General features: G+C 41.7%; 1 protein-coding gene across 5 annotated transcripts in view; it reads left to right on the top strand.

Moving 5' to 3' along the window:
* The window catches only part of LOC140735561 (zinc finger MIZ domain-containing protein 1-like), a 241,122-nt gene that overhangs the window by 152,584 nt on the left and 65,447 nt on the right, over positions 1-23,091 (top strand). For all 5 annotated transcript variants that reach the window (XM_073060760.1, XM_073060768.1, XM_073060776.1 and 2 more), the window contains one exon: positions 16,334-16,532. In XM_073060760.1, the coding sequence (XP_072916861.1) occupies positions 16,334-16,532 (199 nt within the window). The remainder of the gene's footprint in view (positions 1-16,333; positions 16,533-23,091) is intronic.

Below are 23,091 nucleotides of genomic sequence, written 5' to 3'. Positions count from 1 at the left end.
ACAATGCAATTCTTCCTGCCATTCCTTCTTAATTTTTTCGGATATATCCGGCTGTATCTTCATAATCATATTGTAAATGATAGCTACTAGACCCTTTTGATAAGGATTGAGAGTTAGAATTCTCTCTGTAATGTCCAGTGGACATTCTTTCGAAAAAGACTTTAATTCATTATATAAAAAATTTCTAATTTGTAAGTATCTAAAAAAATGGGTTTTAGGTAAATTGTATTTGTTAGATAACTGTTCAAAGGACATAATGTTATCATCCAAATACAGGTCACGAAAACATTTTATACCTTTTGTTTTCCATAGGAAAAAAGCCTGATCTATAGATGATGGTCGAAAGAAGTAATTAGATATTATAGGACTTGACAGTATAAACTTATTCAAGCCAAAAGATTTACGAAATTGAAACCAGATTCTTAATGTATACTTAACTATGGGATTAGTTATCTGTTTATTAATTTTGAGTAACGAAAAAGGAAGTGAAGATCCTAAAATTGAGATCAATGAGAAATCTTGCACAGATTTACATTCTAAATTTACCCATTGTGGGCCAGCTACTGTAGTCAATTCTTGCGTCCAAAATATCAAATACCGTATATTAACTGCCCAGTAGTAAAATCTTAGGTTTGGTAAAGCCAAGCCGCCTTCTTTCTTTGACTTCTGTAAATATTTTTTACCTAATCTAGGATTTTTGTTCTGCCACAAATAGGAAGATATTTTAGAGTCAACCGTATCAAAAAAAGATTTAGGAATAAAAATTGGTAATGCTTGAAATAAATATAGAAATTTAGGTAATATCATCATCTTAATGGCATTAATTCTGCCTACCAAAGACAAAGAAAGTGGGGACCATCTATTAGCAAGTTGCTTAATTTGATCTATTAAGGGGAAAAAATTAGTTTTAAACAAATCTTTATGTTTTTTAGTAATTTTAATACCTAAATAGGTAAAATAATCTGTAACGATTCTATATGGTACATGATTATAAATTGGAATATACATATTTAATGGAAAAAGTTCACTCTTATTAAAATTCAATTTATAACCAGAAAAATTACTAAATTGAGCAAGTAAAGAAGAAATAGCAGGAATAGATTTTCCAGGATCAGATATATATAATAATAAATCGTCCGCATATAATGATACCTTATACATCGTCTCTCCACGGGTAATGCCTAAAATATTGGGTGATTCACGAATAGCTATAGCCAAAGGTTCTAAAGCAATATCAAATAATAAAGGGCTCAAAGGACAACCTTGTCTTGTACCGCGAAATAATTGAAAGAAAGGAGATTTTTGATTATTGGTAAAAACCGAAGCTAAAGGTTTATGATACATTAACTTAATCCATGATATAAATTTTGATCCAAAATTAAAATGTTGCAATGTATTGAATAAATATGACCATTCGACTCTATCAAATGCTTTTTCGGCATCCAAAGAGATAATACATTCAGGGATTTTAGATGTAGAGGTATAAGCAATGTTAATTAATTTTCTAATGTTAAAAGATGAATAGCGATTTTTAATAAATCCGGTCTGATCCTCAGAAATAATCCGAGGTAATATATTTTCTAATCTAATAGCTAAAATTTTACTAAAAATCTTAAAATCCGTATTCAGCAAAGATATAGGACGATAGGATGCACATTCAGTCGGGTCTTTATCTTTTTTAAGAATTAAAGAAATAGAAGCTTCATAAAAAGATTGTGGTAGTTTACCTATACTTAATGCATCTTTAAAAATTTTACAAAGCCAAGGAGTAAGTATAGAAGAAAAAGATTTAAAAAATTCTACGGAAAAACCATCTGGACCTGATGCTTTACCCGAGTTCATTGAAAAAATAGCCTTTTCTATTTCAGACTCGGTAATAGGTGTGTCCAAAAATACGTTATCTTCAACAGTTACTTTTGGAATATTCAATTTCCCTAAAAATTCATTCATAATAGAAGAGTCCTTAGTACATTCTGATTGATATAAGGAATTATAAAAATCTTGGAAGGCTTTATTTATCTCTTTATGGTCAATCGTCAAAGTACCATCTTGTTTACGAATCCTAGTAATTTGTCGCTTATCTGAAGCAATTTTCAATTGATTAGCTAGTAGTTTACCTGACTTATCTCCATATGTATAAAATTGAGCCTTCGATTTAATTAACTGACTTTCAATCGAGGAGGTTAATAGTAAACTATGTTCCATTTGGAGTTCCACTCTTTCTTTATAAAGTTCTTTACTAGGAGTTGATGAGTAGATCTTATCAATTGCCTTAATTTTATCAACTAATGTTAATATTTTGGAATTAGTTCGTTTCCTAACTCCAGCAGAATATGAAATAATCTGTCCACGAATATATGCCTTAAAAGTATCCCATAAAATTCCACTAGAGATCTCTGCTGTAGAATTTATTGAGAAAAACAAATCAATTTGCTGTTTAATAAAGCTAATAAAGTCAGAGTCCTGCAAAAGAACAGGATTAAGCCTCCAACTTTTCGTACTAGTATATGAATCCGTCACCTTAATAGATAACTTCAAAGGTGCATGATCAGATATGGTAATTGAGTCATATTTACAATCCATGACATCTGTGAGTAAATGCTGATCAATGAAAAAGTAATCAATTCTTGAATAACTATGATAGACATGGGAAAAGTATGAGAACTCTTTGTCATTAGGGTGTAAAAAACGCCAAATCTCACAAATAGCTGAATCAACCATAAAGGAATTAATAAGAGAAGCCGATTTATTCGGCAAAATTTGAATGGGCTTGGACCTATCCATCACAGGGTTTAAGCAACAATTAAAATCTCCGCCCATTATCAATCTATATTGATTCAGATTGGGAAAGGATGTAAATAGACATTTAAAAAACTCAGGACAGTCAGTATTTGGAGCATAAACATTAACTAGAAGAACTTTTTGATTACAAAGTAAACCAGTAATAAGCAAAAATCTACCGTGCGGATCTGAAATTGTTTCATGATGTATAAAAGCAGTAGATGAGTCTATAAAAATAGACACACCTCTCACTTTAGCTTGTACATTTGAGTGGTACTGTTGGCCCTTCCAGAACCTAAACAAGCGCTGACTATCCATCTTCCTTACATGAGTCTCTTGTATAAAGATAACATTAGCATTCATTCTATGGAATACATTGAATACTTTTTTCCGTTTGATCGGATGATTTAAACCATTAGTATTCCAAGAAACGAAATTAATAGTCTTAACCATCATGACAGTATATATTATAGTTAATACATAAGTTCGAAAGAAAAGTGAACTCATGAACCCGGAAGAAGGAAGCAAGCTCAAAAGGAAACCGGAAGTCATAGCACTGCAGCCATTTTTGTAGTTTCATATACGCCCAAAAAATAAAACTAAGCAAAAAGCAAGCAAAAAACAAAAAAAGAAAGAGAAATCCCCCTCCCACCACCCTTGAAACCCCAAGAAAAAAGCCAAAAAGGGCAAGCGAGCAAGCTAATACTAAAACTACCCCCATGTCTCAAGACGGCAACTCGAACGTAAAGAGTTAAGAAAATACACACAACCCACATTATAAAAAGGGTAATACTACAAAAGTTAAGATATAAAATTAGTGTTATAAATGTATATAAACAAAAAAGTTAAAAGAAAAGAATTAAAACAATAAATAAAAGTTTCAAACTTTCAAATACATCAAAACAGTTATGACGCTCCAAACACTGGAGTCAGTCGGGAAGAAGAAACGCCATTTTTTTTTCTCTCAATTTTAATATTCAGATGTTAAAAGTATAAAGGAAAGCGTATATCGTTTTTTATTTTAAAAAAAAGAAGAACAAAAGAGAAACCCTAATCGGTCATTTTCAACGCAAATAGATTAATAATATGAAAAACTATAAAATCGGCATAAACCTAGCAGGGAAAAAAAGCTTTAATCGTATATAAAAAGTATATGCAAGCCATATAAAAAAAAGGACCCATATATCAAACCATAATAGATCCAAATTTATAGGCTAAATTACACTGATCAGCCCAATAGAATGTCATTGATCCAGGAAACCTTGAGCATCCGCAGGCGATTTAAACAGCCGAACAGTTCCATCATCCAGGGCGACTCTCAGATGTGCTGGGAATAACAGCGCTTGCTTGTAGCCTTTCTGGTGAAAATTCGACATAACCGATCTGAAAGCCAGCCTAGCCCGTAATACTTCTGGGCTATAGTCTTCCAAGATACGAAACTTGAAATTTTGATGGATAATCATACCTTTTTTACGAGCCATACGGATCAAGCGATCTTTGATATGAGGATAGTGAATCCTCAAAATTATGTGCCGCGGTTTCGAACTTGAACTTGCATAAAATCTTGTTACCCGATGTGCTCGATCGATTATTGGGGGGGAATCCAGGACCTCTTTGCCCAGGACATCGACTAGAAATTTAGAGAAGAAAACGGTAAGATCACCGCTTTCAAATCCTTCCGGGATCCCAATTAACCGGAGATTTTGCCTTCGAGAGCGATTTTCCAAATCCGTAATTTTGACTTTATAACGATCCATCTGTTGAGAAGTCGATGTTTGCTCTTCTTGTATCTTTTCAATCATACGATCTTTCTTACGAGCGGCTTCTTCAAGAGCCAAAATGCTTGCCTGTTGTTTTTGTGATTCCAGTGAAAGTTCCAAAAACTTTTCTTCGAGTGATTTCAAACGATCGTCATACTTCGAAAGCCTTAGGAATAATTTTTCCTGCATCTCTTCAAATTTATTTTCCACAATCTTCGCAACTGCTTCTAAAGGTACCAAATCTTTCGACTGTTTCGGTTCTTTTGCTTTAGACATTTCAGCAAGTTGAGAATAATTCAAATAGTTTAAAAAGAAGAATTCAGTATATTTAAACCCCTTTAGAATAAGTTTAAGGGGTGTTTATAGGCTAAAAAACGTAAAAGTTTTGGAGCAAAGCCTAAATGCGGTTTACTCCATGAGCGCCATCTTGAGACCTCAAGAGTGTAATTTCCTTTTGCTTAGCAGGGGACTGGAGTCATTTGGCACAAGCTAAGAATGTAGTCGAATGATGCAAAGTTCACACCAACTAGGGGACAATTACTTTACAGAATATTATCAGCTGTTAGCTTTTAGTTTCTGTTGACTTTTAACACCTATATTGTGAATGCCAACTGATCTTGCAAATAGGGAACTTGAAAATACTTAGGCTACATCCACACTAGACCGCATAATTTTGAAAAAGCCAGTTTCGCGTAAAAACGATAGGCGTCCACACTATGCGTTTTTAAAAATATCTCCGTCCACATTGAAACGGAGATTTTGGCGAATCTCCTCCTACTGCGCATGCGCAGAACGTATCTACCGAAAACAAGTGACATGTTTGGTGTTGAATCTCGCCATGAAAGTGCGCGTTTATGCAGTTACAGACTAGAAAAACTTAAAACGACGGACAGCTGTTGGCACTCGTGCAGGAGAACTTAAAAGTAAAAAAAAAACAAATACTGAAGCGTATGGAGGCAACCGACAGGGAGTTCACGGACAGTATGAACCGGCTGACAACGAACATTGAAAAACTGACTAACTCTGTTGCATTAATAAAGCACCTTGTTAAATGTATAAAACATGACTGCATCAGTGTTATCTTGTATTTCCATACAATGTTACATTAGGCTGTTACACATCTATTGTCAGAGAAGTACTTGCATAAATAGGTAAACCACCTTCATACGAGCAAGGACAGAAAACAGGGCAAAGTGAGTATACTTATTTATTCAGTAAGTTTTGGGTCAAAGTATTTGGTGAGTACATTTCTAGCTCTTCTGGCTTCAGTCTCATTGCCGTCTGTTCTGAAATTGTTAGGTTGCGTTCAAGAAAACAATGAAATGGTGCGCTGCCGTCACCGTCTGTTCCGACACATCATGACAACGTTTTCAGATTTCTCTGGTTACCCCATCCACACTGATCTGCCTGAGTGGCGTTTTCAAATTTATACATTTTGGAGAGCGTTTCTGAAAAGCTCCGGTTTTAGGGGGACGAAAACACTGTTTTAGTGTGGACGGAGGGTAAAAACGAAGAGAAAAAGCTTCGGGTTACGGATTTATCCGGTCTAGTGTGGACGTAGCCTCATTTTACCAAATGGTCGATATCTGTAACTGTGAGTCAATTCTGTAGAAAAATATCATTTCTCTGTTCAGACTTCAGAACAGTGTGGTGACAGGGGCTGGGCTTTTCTTCTTGTGCGCAAGTAAATAAAAGTTTGCTTGAGGAGTGAGTGCGAGTCTTCAGAGTCTAGTTCATCGGAGATGACAGTAGCTCAAGATAAGTCTGCTGTTGGCATGGAGATAAAGTTCAAAGTAAATTTATTATCATAGTACATATACAGCACCATATACAAGTCTGAGATTCATTTTCCTGTGGGCGTACTCAATAAATCTATAGAACAATAACCATAATAGAATCAATGAAAGACCGCCCAACTAGGGTGTTCAACCAGACTGCAGGGGACAACACACTGTGCAAATACAAAAAGAAGAAATAATAATAATAATAATAAATAAATACACAATAAATATTGAGAACATGTGCTAAACAATCCTTGATAACTAGTCCATAGCTTGTGGGAATATTTCAATGATTGGGCAAGTGAAGTTAAGCAAGCCAGAGCCTGAAGGTTGAGGGGTTAATAACTGTTCCTGAACCTGGTAATGTGAGTCCTGAGGCTCTTGTACCTTCTCCCTGATGGGAGCATCGAGAAGAGACCATGGCCTGGGTGGGGGGGTGGGGGGGGGGGGGCTTCTGTTGATGGATGCTGCTTTCAGGGGTCTCCACCTTCCCGGACATACTCTCTTCTTGCTAAACTGTGGAGGCATCCCTTGAATTTTACTCCATATTCAAGAGAGATTTGGCACTAAAATAAACCTATCTGAAAAGAGAGTAGAAATTTTGACCGCAGACAAAATTGATTAAACACAAGTATTTATAGGGAGGATGAAAAAAAAGCTTTTAAAAGAGTTTAAGTGATTGGTGAAAGTGCATTCGGAATGAGAGGTTTCAGTTGGATGAAGTGTAGAGAAGTTGTTCTCTGACCAGAAGGTTGCGGGGTATCTGACTGAGGTACGTCGGTAGCGTGCTTATAGACAAAGGGGATGGAGAGACTATGTATTGGTGGAGAGGTCAAGAATGAGGACGCACAGAATACAGGTGATGGACCAAACGTCTGAATTTGGCGTGTGGAAAATCTTTTTTTTATGGAGCAAATGCATAAGGTCTGAAATGAAGCAGGCCAGGAAGAAGTACAGTCGACGTTTCAGGCTGAGCCCCTTCATCTGTCCTGACAAAGGGTCTTGGCCCAAAACGTCAACTGTACTTCTTCCTATGAATGCTGCCTGGTCTGCTGCGTTCCACCAGCATTTTGTGTGTGTTGCCTGAATTTCCAGTGTCTGCAGATTTACTCGTGGTCTGGAATGCACTGTTGGAGGGAGTTGTGCAGACTGAATCAGTTGAAGGATTAAAAGTTGGATAACAGCTGAAATAATCTGCGGGGCTGTGGGAGAAGGCAGGACAGTGGGACCAGTTAAACAGATCTTACGTAGAGACAGCACCAGCTGCATGTCTCCCTCTGTGCTGTAACCATTCTGGGATTCTCTGAACAGGTATGCATATACGGTCAATTCTGGTTAATTGGGACACATCGGGACCAGTACGTTTTGGTCCAATTAAGCGGCTGTCCCAATTAAACTAAAGTTTCATGGAAATAGTTTAAAAGGTATAAAAGTGACAAACTACCGTTTAACTGAGTGACAGATTGTGTATTTAAATGAAATACAGAAGGAACTAGAACATTATCAATACTACTACAGTACAATAAAACCGTATTAGTTCCCAAAGTGTCATTGACAGAAGAATTCATCCAGTGTACCTGTACACTGCAGTGCTCTTTAGATTGACTCTAAATTAACAAAATCGGTGCTCTTCGTACAATGCTTTTGACAATTGCATCTTCCAAATCTTCATTTTCATTATAACATTCAAGATGATTGTCAATTTCATAGTTTCTAACTTGTTGAAGTAGTGCAATCATTTCATTTTCACTCAGACATTTCTAATATCTCCAAGCCTGAATGCTTGAAACTGCAGTGAACAAAACTGTTCTGAGTTGTCTTAATGCTTAGTTCTTGCTACCTATCTGTGACAAAACTCGCTGCTTTTTGAACACAAGCACACTCAGCTCACGCTAATTAAAAACTGTTCGCTCTAAGCACGGTGTAGTGTCTAACAGCCACACAAGTGCATAAACCGACGTTAGTTAGAAACTGTTTGACAATGGTCTCCTGTCCCATTTAAGCAGGATAGTGTCCCAAATCAACAAAGGGGATCCTGGCTGTTTACTCAATTGGTTTTTCTTGTTTTAAAAATTGTCCAAAATAAGTAGTTTCCCCATTGGACTGATTAACCAGAATCCACTGTATCTTTAATGGGTTTCACAATATTATACAAGAACTCTCAAAGTCTCCTCACAAGCTCTTTGACCTCCTGCTGCTAGGTAGAAGGTACCCCAACATAAGAACCAGAACTGACAGGCTGAATAACAGCTTCTTTCCCCAGGCTCTTAAACTTCTTAACACCCTGCCACCACCCAGCACACTTGTACACCCTGTCAGCATGCCCTGCCCGCCGCCCCCCCTCCCCAACTCAACACACCCTCATCCTGCACCAGTTATTGATCATCTTTTATTGCTGCTCTTTCACATTAAACAACTGCTTGTTTTATTATAATAGTGTCAGTAACATTATAACATGTACCGTGCACGTCATGGCAACCTGTCAGATGTCAGGCCAGGGACTTGCGCTAATATTACTTTGTGACTGTATGTGCTGGGTCGTAAGGAAATGAGCTGTGTGTGACTGTGTACTGTGCTGTGTATTGGACCTTGGCCCCAGAGGGACGATGTTTCGTTCAGCTGTATACAGGTGCATGGTTGAACGACAATAACCTTGAACTGCCGTGGTGCTGAGATCTTGACCACAAAAATGAGGATCAGAAAGTGGTGGAGGGTTTTAGGAAGCACTCCAATGAGTTGGAAGTCCCATTGAGGTTCTGCAGAGCGAGAGAAAGGCTGGAACTATGAGACTGGGAAAGTCTCCAGTAACTGGGTGGACACACCAGGATTTGGGTGTGGAATTATTTTATTCAGCCCCTGTGTTGAACCATTTAAACTGCCTACTCCCATCGACCTGCACTGGGACCATAGCCCTCCATACCCCTACCCTACCATACCTGTACTATCTAAACTGCTATTAGTGCTTTGACTAAACAACACATTTCATGACGTTCTTTTAAAACTTTATAATGAAAAGTATTTACAAGAATAAACCGTGCAGTGCCTTTTCATTCTCTACACTTGTAGTCAATGCTTTCCATACATGTCAATAGCACTGCATGTGGCCCCTTGGGGTGGTTCACTGCCACAATGATTGAGGGGCTTCCGGCCCCTCCCTCTCCAGTAGCAGAAGAATCCCTTCCCCACCGAGCCCTTTCGGTGGCTGTAAGGAGCTCCGGTGCATCCCTCAGCACGTACTCCCGCAGCCCGGAATGTGCCAGTCGGCAGCGTTCCTCCATGGACCTCTCAATGAGCTGGCCGACCAAAGGGCGTCTTTCACCAAGTTGATGATCTGCCAGTCCTTGAAGTTTGTCTCTGGCAACAGCCCCGCAGGTCAGAGATTCCTCTGCCACGCAGCTGCTTGGGATGAACCGTGACACAGCCTCCTGCATCCTCTGCACACCCTCTTTGCAAGCCCACAGTCACAAGACTTGTATCAGTGATAACAAACCTGATTCTGATTATAGTTTATACAGTATATTATTATATTTCCACATTGTACTATGGCAAAGAAGATTGGGCAAACCTGGATTGTTTCCTCTGGAAGGTCAGTGGCTGACTGGTGATCCGATACTGTGTGCAATTTTAAAAGGGCTCCTTATTTAAGAAAGGATGTGCTGACATTGAAGAAGGTTCACAGAAGATTCACTAGAATTATTCCAGGAATGAAAGGGTTAACATGTGAGGAACGTTTGACTGCTCTTGGACTGCATGGACAGAGTGGATGTGGCAAAGTTGTTTCCCATGGTGGGGGAGTCTAGTATGAGAGGGCATGACTTCAGGATTGAAGGGCGCCCATTCAGAACAGAGATGCAAAGAAATTTTTTTAGCCAGAGGGTGGTGGATCTGTGGAATTTGTTGCCACGGGTGGCAGTGGAGGTAAAGTCATTGGGTGTATTTAAGGCAGAGATTGATAGGTATCTGAGTAGCCAAGGCATCAAAGGTTATGGTGAGAAGGCGGGAAAGTGGGACTAAATGGGAGAATGGATCAGCTCATGATAAAATGGCAGAGCAGACTCGATGGGCTGAATGGCCGACTTCTGCTCCTTTGTCTTATGGTCTTATGATTGGTATAGAAAATGCCGAGAGGCATAGATATGTGAAGCAGTCTGTTTCCCAGGGTGGGAATATTAGACACCGGAAGAGATAGCTTCAGGGTGGGCGAGGGAAAGTTGAAAGGAAATCTGAAAGGCAGATGAGCAGTAGCTGTCAGGAACGTGCTGCCAAGGTAGGTATTGCAAGCAGAAACGATCATCTGTTTGAGGCGTTTAGACGGGTAAGTGGACAAGAGGGATATGGATCATGTGTCAGCAGATGGGATTAGTTTCATACGGTATCATCGAGGATTAACTTTATTCACTGTATACATTCACAGTGGATTCTGGTTAATTGGGACACAATTAATTGGCTGCCCCAATTAGCTGAAGTTTCATGCAAATAGTCAAAAAAGGTATAAGACAAACTACCATTTAACTGTGTAACAAATGATGTATTTAAATGAATACCCAGCAAATCAGAACACTGGGTATTAGTTCCTGGCAGTTATTGACAGAGGATTCATCCACTGTACCCTGCCATGTTTGGGGTATCCAGGCAGAGATAGCACCTCTGGTGAAAGGGCTTGTCGTGTCCATTCTGGGGCAGCTCACTCCCGCCGGACTCTCAGTTCTCGCCGGTGGCTCCAAGTAGCTGTTTGCATGTGACAGTGGCCACACCTCAGTACACTGCTTTGACAGGCAAGCTAAACCAGGTGAGGGTTGCCAGTGAGCCTCATACCCCGGTGAGATAGGTGCCTGTCCTAGCGTGTAAAGTCAGCTCCAGTGGACTGGGCAGATAAGATCCAACAGGCAAGAAGGCGGTTCTGTAACACTTCGTAGAGACAGAAGGACATGACAAAGCAGAGATGAGTCACGGTCATCCACTGCGACCAAGGAAGACCCCAGTTTGTGACGAACACTCGTACCATTGGACATGAAATCTCATCCACACACGTTTCACTATCGTTATCAGATATGACAGAGAACTATCACACTGCTGTGTTCTTTTGATTGACTATAAATCAACAAAACTAGCGCAGACACCTAGTGGAGATAATGGACGGCCTTCATACAATGCTTTCAACGATTGCACCTTCCAAATCCTCATTTTCACTGTAACATTCAAGATGATTGTTGATGCCTTCCAAATCTTCATTGTTTGTAACTTGTTGAAGCGGTGGAATTGTTTCATTTACATTCCCGACCGTTTCTGACATCTCCGAAGTCTGAATACTTGAAAGCAATTTTGAATTGCTTTACTGCTTCTTGAGTCTCACCAGCTGTCGGTGGCAAAAGCCTGTGCCCAGGAGAGAGTGCCTCCCACCCATAGGGACCGGTCGATTTACCGCACAGTCGATTGGCTGCATGCGCACTTGCCATATTCTCGCAGTCGATCCGGTACAATGCAGATTTATTAGTTGTATTAATGCCAGTTGTTTCAAGCAGTTTAATTACTGTTAAATCAAGATCTTCTGGTGTGGGAAGGAGCTCAAACACCATCCGACTCCAATTTACCTGGGCGCGACACTGGATAGGACGCTCTCGTTTGCCACCCACATTCAAAAACTCTGAGGGAAAGTTGGTGCTCGCAATTCTCGCTTGAAAAAAATAGCAGGCATGAAATGGGGAGCTAATGCTCACACATTTAGATCAACTGCCCTAGCACTCTGCTATGCACCTGCAGAATACTGTGCACCTGTGTGGAGCAGATCAGCCCATGCGAAGAAAAAAGACCCACTGCTTAACGAAGCCTGCCGAATAATCACAGGCACACTGCGCCCCCACACCCACTAACATCATTTACAGACTTGCAGGCATTGTCCCGCAGAGATCCGAAGACAAACTACAACAGAAATTGAAAAAGGTAAACAGAACTCGGATCCACAGCACCCACTACATCATCATGTGCCAGTTTCCAACCGCCCAAAATCGAGGAAAAGCTTTGCTACAGTGGAGGAACTGCCGCACGGAACATCCCCCCAAACATACAGGATTGACCTCTGACAACAAACAGAAGCCAGCACCCCACCCACAATACAGTGCAAGACCCCACAGAAATGTTGCCAGACTGGACACTGCTTGACAGACGGAAGTGGTGCACTCTCAACAGAGCGAGAGCAGGAGTTTGTAGGACGGGAGACAATATGGTGAAGTGGGGTTTAAAGACCAGCGAATCCTGCGAGTGTGGCGAAAGGGTGCAGAACACGTTCTGTGCAACTGCCCACTCTCGCCTGATTTAGCTGACACTGACCTGTTCAACGTCAACCAAACAACACCAGAGTGGCTGGCTGTCTGGTGTGACAAGCTTTGATGATGACTGTTAAATTTAAATTGACTCAGAATTCTTGACTGACAAGAGCATCGTAAATGGTGAAGGAACCTGTTAGCCAGTATTCTTTGCAGGGAGCTTTAGGAATAGATATTGTAATGAGTTATTGAAGAAAAAGAAATGAATACTATTTCAAATATTCTCTATGACATAAATGTTAAAAAAAACACAGGAGGCCACCTCTTGCCATTTCCATCAGTTAGTAACTTGGTAGGGAAACACATTCTTATGAATTAATGATAGAAAATGCATCTTTGAAAACTCTAATCCTCCATTAATTATCTTTGCCCAGTTAAAGTAATACTAAGCAGTATCTGTTAAAAGCTCCTTCCACTTCTATAATTCATATTCCTAATCTTGAGTCCATGCCAAACAATAAAAATCATTTTACACTAATCACTAATCCCATTTTATTCCTGTCACTTTCCCATCAATTTGCTCCTGATTTTTTCACTCACCTTTCCCTCTCTCTGCGATCACTGGAGTCGAGTGTGCTGTTTTTCTGAGGGATCGTCTATTGGTGGGTCCTCAGGTGGCTGTAGAGGTCGATCTGGGATCCACTTATTCTGGAGCACTGTGGTCAAGGAGCGGGCCAGTGCCATCTATACCGGACTTTTGAGGCGAGTCGTCCCGGGTTCAAATCAGGCTGGATCCTTGCACACTTTCTATCCGTACTGGGTTGAACATTGAGCTAGCAACTCGGCACTGTAAAAAAACCGAGAAATGCTAAAGAAACATTAAAGTTGCAGTGCGGAGAGGAGCAGCGACAACAACTGTGGGTCAGAGTAAGCGGTGGCTGTGGTTAGTGGTCGGGGTAGAGTTAGAGTATTATCTGCGAAGTATTTCTTAGGCCACCAAGGCTCATTGACCTTCCTTCATCTGAGAGTAAAGGATCTTTCGAAGTGACATGAGTTAGGTATGTGGATGACCTATCCATTGGACTTGGTATTGTTTTATTGTGGAGATGCTGTTCACGTAGGCTTCATTCACTGCCTCAACAGGGACTATTTATGTAGAACATAGTACAGCCCAGTACAGGCCCTTAGGCCCACAATTTTGTGCTGTCTTTTTAATCTGTTCCAAGATCAATCTAACACTTCCCACATAGCCCTCCCATTTCAAATCAAATCGTTTAATTAGCATTCAAGCCATATGTAGATACAGTTGAATGAGAGAACGTTCCTCTGGGGCCAAGGTGCAAAACATTCAAAATAAGAAGCAAGCATTCAATAATTAGTGAGTAATCAAAATAGGGAGCAAAGAAGCCTATTCACTCAAAAAAAAACTATATATGTAGTCCAAGTCCCTGAGCGACAATGCCCAATCTTCAAGGTACAGTCTCTCGGCAATGTACAGACGCACACAATCCAGCTTGTCGCTCCACCGTTCTAACACAGGAGGGCAGCACTGATGGGAGCGGCCGGGCCCCAGATGAGCTTGGACACCACGCTGTAATCGCTTTCGTGTCTCTCACCTGGTCTGCAGCAGCAGGCAAGCCCAAAGCTTGAGGCATAGTCCTCGCTACAACCGATGCCACAGAGGTCTCATGTCATCTGTCCCACCACCAAACAAGGGTAACAGGCCTGCTGCAGCTTACATTATCACTGTCTATCAGAATATCGCAATCGCAAGTGAAATGTTCAAGATAGTCTTCCACAGTTATATTGCACCAACTCTGATGCTTCCAAGTAGCGGTCTGACATCCCGGCTGGCTCCTTGTTCATCCCAGCCTCGGATGGCCCCTTCGAAACCTCAGCCAGCACTCTCTCCAATATTGGGGCCGGCCCCTTATATACCTTGACTGGCTCCGTTGCTGACAGCAGTCCAGCAACGTTGATCCGCGATGGAGCAGCCTTGCAGTATGCAATGTTCTGGGTGTAGAATTGTCTTTGGATCGTAAAGAACAACTTTTACAAAGGAAAAAGCACCTTTGGTTGGGCCTTGAGAGGCTATTGCGTTCACATGCACGCCATCTTAACGGAAATTGCTGGTAAGATTTTTCTGTCATCCATGTGTCTGTCTAAGAGTCTCGTAAATGTCTCTAATGCATCTGCCTCTACCTCCACCCCTGGCAGGGCGTTCCACACACCCACCACTCTGTGTTAAAACCCCCATCTCTGAGATAGGGGTTGAGCTGATTCATTGTCCATTCAAAAATAAGAACATAAGACATTGAAGCAGAACTCGGCCATTTGGTCCATTGCGTCCACTCTGCCATCCTATCAAGTCTGAATTACTATCTTCACACTCTGTACTCCATTCTCCTTCCTTCTCCCAATAACCTTTGGCACCAATCAAGAACCTATCAACATCTGCTTTAAATATACCCGATGACTTTGCCTCCTCAGTCGTCTGTGATAATGAATTCCACAGATACATCCTCTGACTAAAGAAATTCCTCTTCATCTTTGTCTCAAAGGGACATCCTTGATTTCTGAGGCTGTGCCCTCTGATCCTAGACCTCCCCCCACGAAAGGAAACATCAACTCCACATCCACTCTGTTTACGAGTTTCATAACTCGATAGGTCTCAATGAGATTCTCAACCCCTCTCCCCTATTCTTTTAACCTCTAGCAAGTACAGATCCAGAGTCATCAACCGCTCCTCATACATTAACCCTTACATCCTTGTGAACGTCTTGTGGATCCTATCTAATGCCAACGCATCCTTTGTTAGATAGGGGGCTGAAAGCTGCTCACCATATTCCAAATGTGCTCTAGCAATGCCTCAAATTCCTTATACTCCTTACTTTTATATTCTAATCCTCCCAAAAGGCATGTTAATATTGCATTTGCCTTCCTTACTACCAACTCAACCTGCAGGTTAATCTGGAAGGATTCTGTTTAAATGCAACATCAATCTCTGGAAAGTCCCTTTTGGAATCAAACATCACCCCAGACCATAAAATTGCATTTCACTTACTGGTAAGCATTACCTCAGAGCCCTACTGCTACCATTTCCAAGATTCAAACCCAGGACTGCTCACCTCCAAGCCCACTGCTGATACCACTACACCACCGCCTGGCTTTCATATATTTTTTATTTAATTTATATAACTTACATTCCTTATTGTAATTAAGTTTGTTTCTATGTGTTGCACTGTACTGCTTCCGCAAAACAATAAATTGATGTCAGTTCTGAAATACTTTTCTTCAGGTAGTCGTTACGTTAGATTTAGTGAGGTAGGTGTTATGGGTTGGATTTCTAATGAATATTACTTTTATTGCATCCAGCATTCCACTCCTTGGCCCCATGAGAGTTATTTTCCATGAATTCACTTGAAGGGAATTGAATAAATATTTAAAAATAAAGGGGCCAGGGAAAAGGATTTGATTAGAAATGCTACAGGTTTCAAGGGCACATGTTGCAACAGAAGAACCTGTACTGTGCTGTAATGTTCTATGTTACAGGCTAGCACATGAACTGAATACCTTGTACTGCAGTCATAATGACCTATCATGAAGTTCAGCCAAGACTTTCTCTGTGCATCCGAAACTTTGCTTAGTGAATGCAGGTGGCAATGTTGCCAATCCCCAGCGGTCTAAGGAAGCGTCCTTTCCAAAGCGTCCATCTTTCCATTAATATTCACTTTCTCTTTGCTTTTAGTTACCCTGGTGGCCCAAATGGTTCTGGTGGAATGGGAATCCCTTCACATTCCAGGCCACCAACGCACTTCACCCAGCCGGCCGCTGCTGCGGCGGCTGCCGCTGTGGCTGCTGCTGCGGCCACCGCCACCGCCACTGCCACCGCCACCGTGGCTGCCCTACAGGAGAAGCAAAGCCACGAGATGAGCCAGTATGGACCGGTAAGACCTGGGCATTATCTCTGTCTAACCTTATAGATGAATGAGGACAGCCAGAGAAAGGGAGAGAGGAAAAGGAAACAATTGCAGGAGAAACAGAACTCAGAATCAAGCCTGGAACAGTGGCAGGACATATGAAACAAAAATCAAAGTAAATTTATTATCCAAATATTTGTATGTCCCCGTATACTACCTGGAGATTCATTTTCTTGTGGGCCTTTACAGGATAACAAAAAAAAATAGAATTTATTGAAAATTATACATAAATATTGACAAACAACCAATGTGCTCTAGAAATTCAATGTGATTTTATTATCAAAGTACGTATATGTCGCCATATACTACCTTGAGATTCATTATCTTCCAGGCATTCATAGGAAAGTAAAGAAACCCAGTAGGATTTATCAATAACTATGCATAACAAAGACAGACCATCAACCAATGTGCAAAAGAAGATAAATCATGCCAATAATTTTAAAAAATTAAAAATACTGAAAAAGTGAGGTTTAGCATCTTTGAAAGTGAGTCTACAGGTTGTGGAGACAGTTTAGTGTTGAGATAATTGAAGTTATCCACGTTGTTTCAGGAGCCTGATGGTAGAGAGGTAATAACTGTTTCTGAACCTGGTGGTGTGGGACCTGATGGTAGAGAGGTAATAACTGTTTCTGAACCTGGTGGTGTGGGACCTGATGGTTGAGGGGGTAATAACTGTTCCTGAACCTGGTGGTGTGGGACCTGATGGTTGAGGGATAATAACTGTTCCTGAACCTGGTGGTGTGGAAGCTGATGGTTGAGGGGTAATAACTGTTCCTGAACCTGGTGGTGTGGGACCTGATGGTTGAGAGGTAATAACTGTTCCTGAACCTGTTGGTGTGGGTCTGAGGTTTATGTAGCTCATGCCTTATGGTAGTAGCGCGAAGAGTGCATGGCCTGGATTATGGCGCCTGTGATGATGGATGGATGATCCTTTCCCGTAAATGTCTTACCTGTGGCAGTGCTCCTTGTCAATGTTCAGGATGAGCCAGGAGTCGCCAGAAGGATTGCAGAGAGCCAGGGTTGTCCTACAAGGAAAAGTTCAGTAGTCTGGATTTATTCTTGCTGAAGAGGTGACAAGATTTAACATTCTGTGAGTGTAGTTGTTTGTGTATGCCAATAAGTCAAGGACTGGGGCCGTCATCTCCGGACTGAAGCTTGGCTGATCAGGACTGAAATGAGGAGAACGTTCTTTTACTCAGAGGACAATGAACCTTTGGAATGCTTTGGATTATGGACAGTAACAGGTTCTTCTGTGTAGGATGCATCAAAATGAGCTTAATCCTGTCTACACTTCCCCATTCCATAACTGAAATGCTGCCTAATTGCCTCATTAATTAATTTAATTACTTTATTTAATAATGGGCACTGTGAGCCCATGGTCGCCAAGGGGTGAGATCAGCAGCACTCGGGACTCTTGTGGTCACAAGACCATAAGATGTGGGAGCTGAACTGGGCCCTTATTTCCCACTCAACTCTATTCTCCTGCCGTCTCCAAGAAGCATGGAAGTTTCAAGATCATTGCTTTGAATAACAAAGCTTTGAGGGAACAAATGGATCTTAATTCATTAAATCAGATTATTTTTCACAACGGCTCAATTTAATATCGGACAATGTACAGTATACAGCCTGAATTTCTTACTCTTCACAGAGATATCCATGAAACAAGAACCCTTCAGAGTAAGTGATAGAACATCAGAAGCCCCAAGCCCCTCCTCCCACATGCAAGCATCGACCCTGTTTTTTCCCCTTTCCCCACTTGCACCAGCTGAAGCAATAACCCCCCCACCTCCGCCGTGCAAGCAATAGCAAAAGCAAATAATCTGAAGGATTATTTTACATAACATGCATTTACCTTCTATGTTTGACATTCTTTATTCTAACTGAACATCTTATCAGTTATGAAAAAGTTTGTAGATTCACAACAGCAGAGTGCTACCTGTACAGTTCTCTGAATCCTAATAAGTTCATTGCATTATGATGAGCGAGAGTTCAGATGCATAAAAGCCACCCTTCGTCTGTGGAGTATCATTGTTCTCTTCAGCATCGTGTAGTCGTGAAAGTGCTTCGTAAAAGTAGCAGTAGCTTTAGTTTAATACCTGCTTTTATAAAATACTTTATAATTCTTACGCAATTTCTACACAGTTAATCTTTTATCATATAATGAATGTCATTCAAAAACGGCCATGCTGGTCGTCCAGTGAATGACAAGCCTCCATCCTTACTGGCAGTCTGTTGACGGAAAGATTAATGCTACCCCATTTGCCTCATGTTAGCCTCTGATTGATATTCAAGCTTAAGAATACTTAAGCTCTCACTCAAGTTGAGTACAATGTTCTCCTGATGGGTTGTCTATTGGTGGGTCTTCATTTGGCTGTAGAGGCCAGTCCAAGATCCACATATTCTGTTGCAGTGTCACTGGTGGCTGTGGTTAGTGTTTGGATCTTTTGGTTGTTCAGTCTTTCCATTCGCAGCTGCTGCTTGTTCTCTGTGGCACAGCGGAGGTCGCTGTCATGTAGTACAGCTCCCTCCAGGTGTATCTATTGTCTTCCCAGTTGTTAGATGGAATGTTGAATTTCTTCAGGCTGATTTTGATGTTAACTTTGAAGTGTTTATTTAGCTGACCTTCGTTCAACTGCGAGTAAAGGACCCGTTTGTCGAGACATGAGTTAGCCACCTGGATGACATGACCTATCCATCGGTGTTGCTTCATCGTGGTGGAGTTGCTCTTCGTGTTGGCCTTCTCCAGTACGCTGGTGTTAGTACATCTGTGCTCAAGATCAGGACAGCTGATGAATATTCCCTTATGTCTGAACCGTCTGCAAAGAATAGGCACCTAAATTCCAGCGTCAGGATAACCCAGAAAGATGGTGCGCAAGTTAATCCCACTGCCTGTTCATTATGTTAAATGTTGGAACTTGCCAGAGATAACAGTGCTCCTGTAGAAAACAATATCACGACGGATCAGCATTTTTAAAGTTAGATGTAATATCTAGCCTGCACCTCATAAAATAGAGGTGCACTGAGGCTGAAGTGGTCGCTGGCAGGTAGAAGTAAGCTTGTTGTAGAGTTCATCACCACTGTGGGAGAACGTGTGTTTCGCAGGTTTTTAAGAGTCTGTTCTGAATTTGTAAAGGTGGTGGGTTGGAGATATGTCTCTACCAAAGGAGGTGTAAGAGTCTGTAGGTGACCCTTGGGCAAGATGTAGCACCTACTTAGCCCCCCCCCCCCCCCCCCCCGATCATTAGGGCGCCTGCTTATTTGGGACAACTCTCAACAAACAAAAACTAATCGATAATAGACAATAGGTGCAGGAGTAGGCCACTCGGCCCTTCGAGCCAGCACCGCCATTCAATGTGATCATGGCTGATCATCCACAATCAGTTCCCCGTTCCTACCTTCTCCCCATATCCCTTGGCTCCACTATCTTTAAGAGCTCTATCTAACTCTTTCTTGAAAGCTTCCAGAGAATTGGCCTCCACTGCCTTCCGAGGCAGAGCATTCCATAGATCCACAACTCTCTGGGTGAAAAAGTTTTTCCTCAATTCTATTCTAAATGGCCTACCCCTTATTCTTAAACTGCGGCCTCCGGTTCTGGACTCCTCCAACATCGGGAACATGTTTCCTGCCTCTAGCGTGTCCAATCCCTTAATAATCTTATATGTTTCAGTCAGATCCCCTCTCATCCTTCTAAATTCCAGCTGGGAATCAACCTCGTGAACGTACGCTGCACTCCCTCAATAGCAAGAATGTCCTTCCTCAAATTTGGAGACCAAAACTGAACACAATACTCCAGGTGTGGTCTCACCAGGGCCCTGTACAACTGCAGAAGGACCTCTTTGCTCCTATACTTAACTCCCCTTGTTATGAAGGCCAACATGCCATTAGCTTTCTTCACTGCCTGCTGTACCTGCATGCTTACTTTCAGTGACTGATGTACAAGAGCACCTAGATCCCATACTTCCCCTTTTCCTAGCTTGACACCATTCAGATAGTAATCTACCTTCCTGTTCTTGCCACCAAAGTGGATAACCTCACATTTATCCACATTAAACTGCATCTGCCATGCATCTGCCCACTCACCCAACCTGTGCAAGTCACCCTGCATTCTCCTAACATCCTCCTCATATTTCACACTGCCACCAAGCTTTGTGACATCTGTGTCAGCTTTATAAGACATTGTGTAATTGAGAAAATAGCCAGGATTCCCTGTGTTTATTTAAGACACTATGTCATTTAATTGGAACAAGAGACTGGCACTGAACAGTTTGTAACTAGCATCAGTTGCTTGAACTTGTGTGGCACTACACCCCTTTTAGAACGAACAGTTTTTAAATAACGTCAGTTGTGTGTGTTTGTGTTAAGTTACCCATTTGGGCCGACGGCCACCGATTCAAAATGCAGTGATCTTCTGATAATTTTGTTTTTAATTTTGAACAAAATTTTAGGCCTTTGCCAAGATGTTACGAAAAGATTTGACTCCAGCTGAAAAATATTACCTTATATGGAAATGTAAACTGGATAAATTTCTCTGTCGATAATTGTTAGGAATGAACACAAAGTTTTACAGTACCGTAGTAGCATTGGTAGTAGTGTTCTAATTTGTTCTGTATTTCATTTAAATACATAATTTGCTACACAGTTAAATGTTAGCTTGTCTTTTTATATACGTTTTTAACGATTTTGATGAAACTTGGGCTATGCGGTTGGTAATTCTAGGCAGTTTCTAGAGGAGGTTACGTAGTTGGCACCATGGTCGGTATAGCATTGTGGGCCAAAGGGCCTGTGATGTGCTGTCGATTACTGTGTTCTATGTTCTAATGGAGTCATCCACTTAATTGTGCCAAAACATACTGTTTCTGATGTGTCCCAATTAACTGGAATCTACTGTATATATAAGTAGTGCAAACAGAGAGCAAAATAGCAAGTCTGTGATAAAGAAGGCAAATGCAATGTTGGCATTTATTTCAAGGGGAATAGAATATAAAAGCAAGGAGATGATGCTGAAGCTTTATAAGACATTAGTCAGGCTGGACTTGGAATATTGTCAACAGCTTTGGGCGCTTATCTCTGAAGGGATGTATTTTCATTGGAGAAGGTCCAGAGGATGTTCATGAGGATGAAGGGATTAAAACATGAGGGGCATTTGGCAGCTTTGGGCCTTTTCTCACTGGAATTTAGAAGAATACACGGGGATCTCATTGAAACCTACCGAATGGTGAAAGGACTAGATAGGGTGGTTGTGGAGAGGATGTTTCCTCTGGTGGGGGTATCCAGAACTAGAGGGTACAGCTTCAATATTGAGGGATGACCTTTTTAGAACAGAAGCGAGGAGGAATTTTTTTTTAGCCAAAGAGTGGTGAATCTGTGGAATGCTCTGCCACAGACTGCGGCAGAGGCCAAGTCCATGGGTATATTCAGAGCAGAAGTTGAAAGATTCCTGACTGTTTGGGGCATCAAGGGATGTGGTGAAAGGGCAGGTGTATGGGGCAGCATGGGATCCAGGATCAGCCATGATTAAATGGTGAAGTGGACTCGATGGGCTGAATGGCCTAATTCTGCTCCTGTGTCTTATCGTCTCTATGCTCTTTGATTATGGAAAGAATTATGATCTTTCGCTGCCATTGTCCACAAAAATACAGTACTGTGCGTTAAGTCTTAGACACATACCTGTAGCTAGGGGGCCCAAGTCTTTCGGACAGTACTGCATTTGTCAACATGCAATGGCGAGGGTGGAGCGCCATGGGGAGGGGGGCGCGTCAGGTAGCAAAGGAGTGCCGGAGGGGGGTGGGGGAGGTGACGCGGGTGCAGACACACCCACGCCTTAGGCACCAGGCAAGGTAATTTGATTCCAAACAATCCGTTTATTGATCATTACAGAATGTCTCTCCAGTGCTTCCTGCTTCCTCCTTCCCCTTTTCCCAACCGTGATTCCCCTCTCCCTGCCCCCTTCCCACTCTCAGTCCACGATAGAGAATCAGAATCAGGTTTATCATCACTCACGTATGTCATGAAACTTGTATTTGCAGCAGTACAGTGCAATACATAAAATTACTACCCTACTGTGCAAAAGTCACAGACACCCTAGCTATATAAATATAAAATACTCTGCAGGTGCTGGGGTCAAAGCAACACGTACAACACGCTGGAGGAACTCAGCAGGTCGGGTAGCATCCGTGGAAACGAACAGTCAACATTTCAGGCCGAGACCCTTCGTCAGGACTGAAGAGGGAGGCGGCAGGGGCCCTATAAAGAAGGTGGGGGGAGGGTGGGAAGGAGAAGGCTGGTAGGTGCCAGGTGAAAAACCAGTAAGGGGAAAGATCAAGGGGTGGGGGACGGGAAGCAGGGAGGGGATAGGCAGGAAAGGTGAAGAATGAATGTAAGGGGAAAGCACTATGGATAGTACAAGGAGGCGGAACCATGAAGGAGGTGATAGGCAGCTGGAGGAGGCAGAGTGAAACTGGGTTGGGAGAAGGGAGGGGGAGGGAATTACCGGAAGTTGGAGAATTCAATGTTCGTGCCAAGGGGC

The sequence above is a fragment of the Hemitrygon akajei genome, chromosome 1, assembly GCF_048418815.1.
Source record: "Hemitrygon akajei chromosome 1, sHemAka1.3, whole genome shotgun sequence".
Classification (NCBI taxonomy): Eukaryota; Metazoa; Chordata; class Chondrichthyes; order Myliobatiformes; family Dasyatidae; genus Hemitrygon; species Hemitrygon akajei.
The sequence above is the reverse complement of the archived record's forward strand: the minus strand, read 5'-3'. Positions and strand labels throughout refer to the sequence as shown.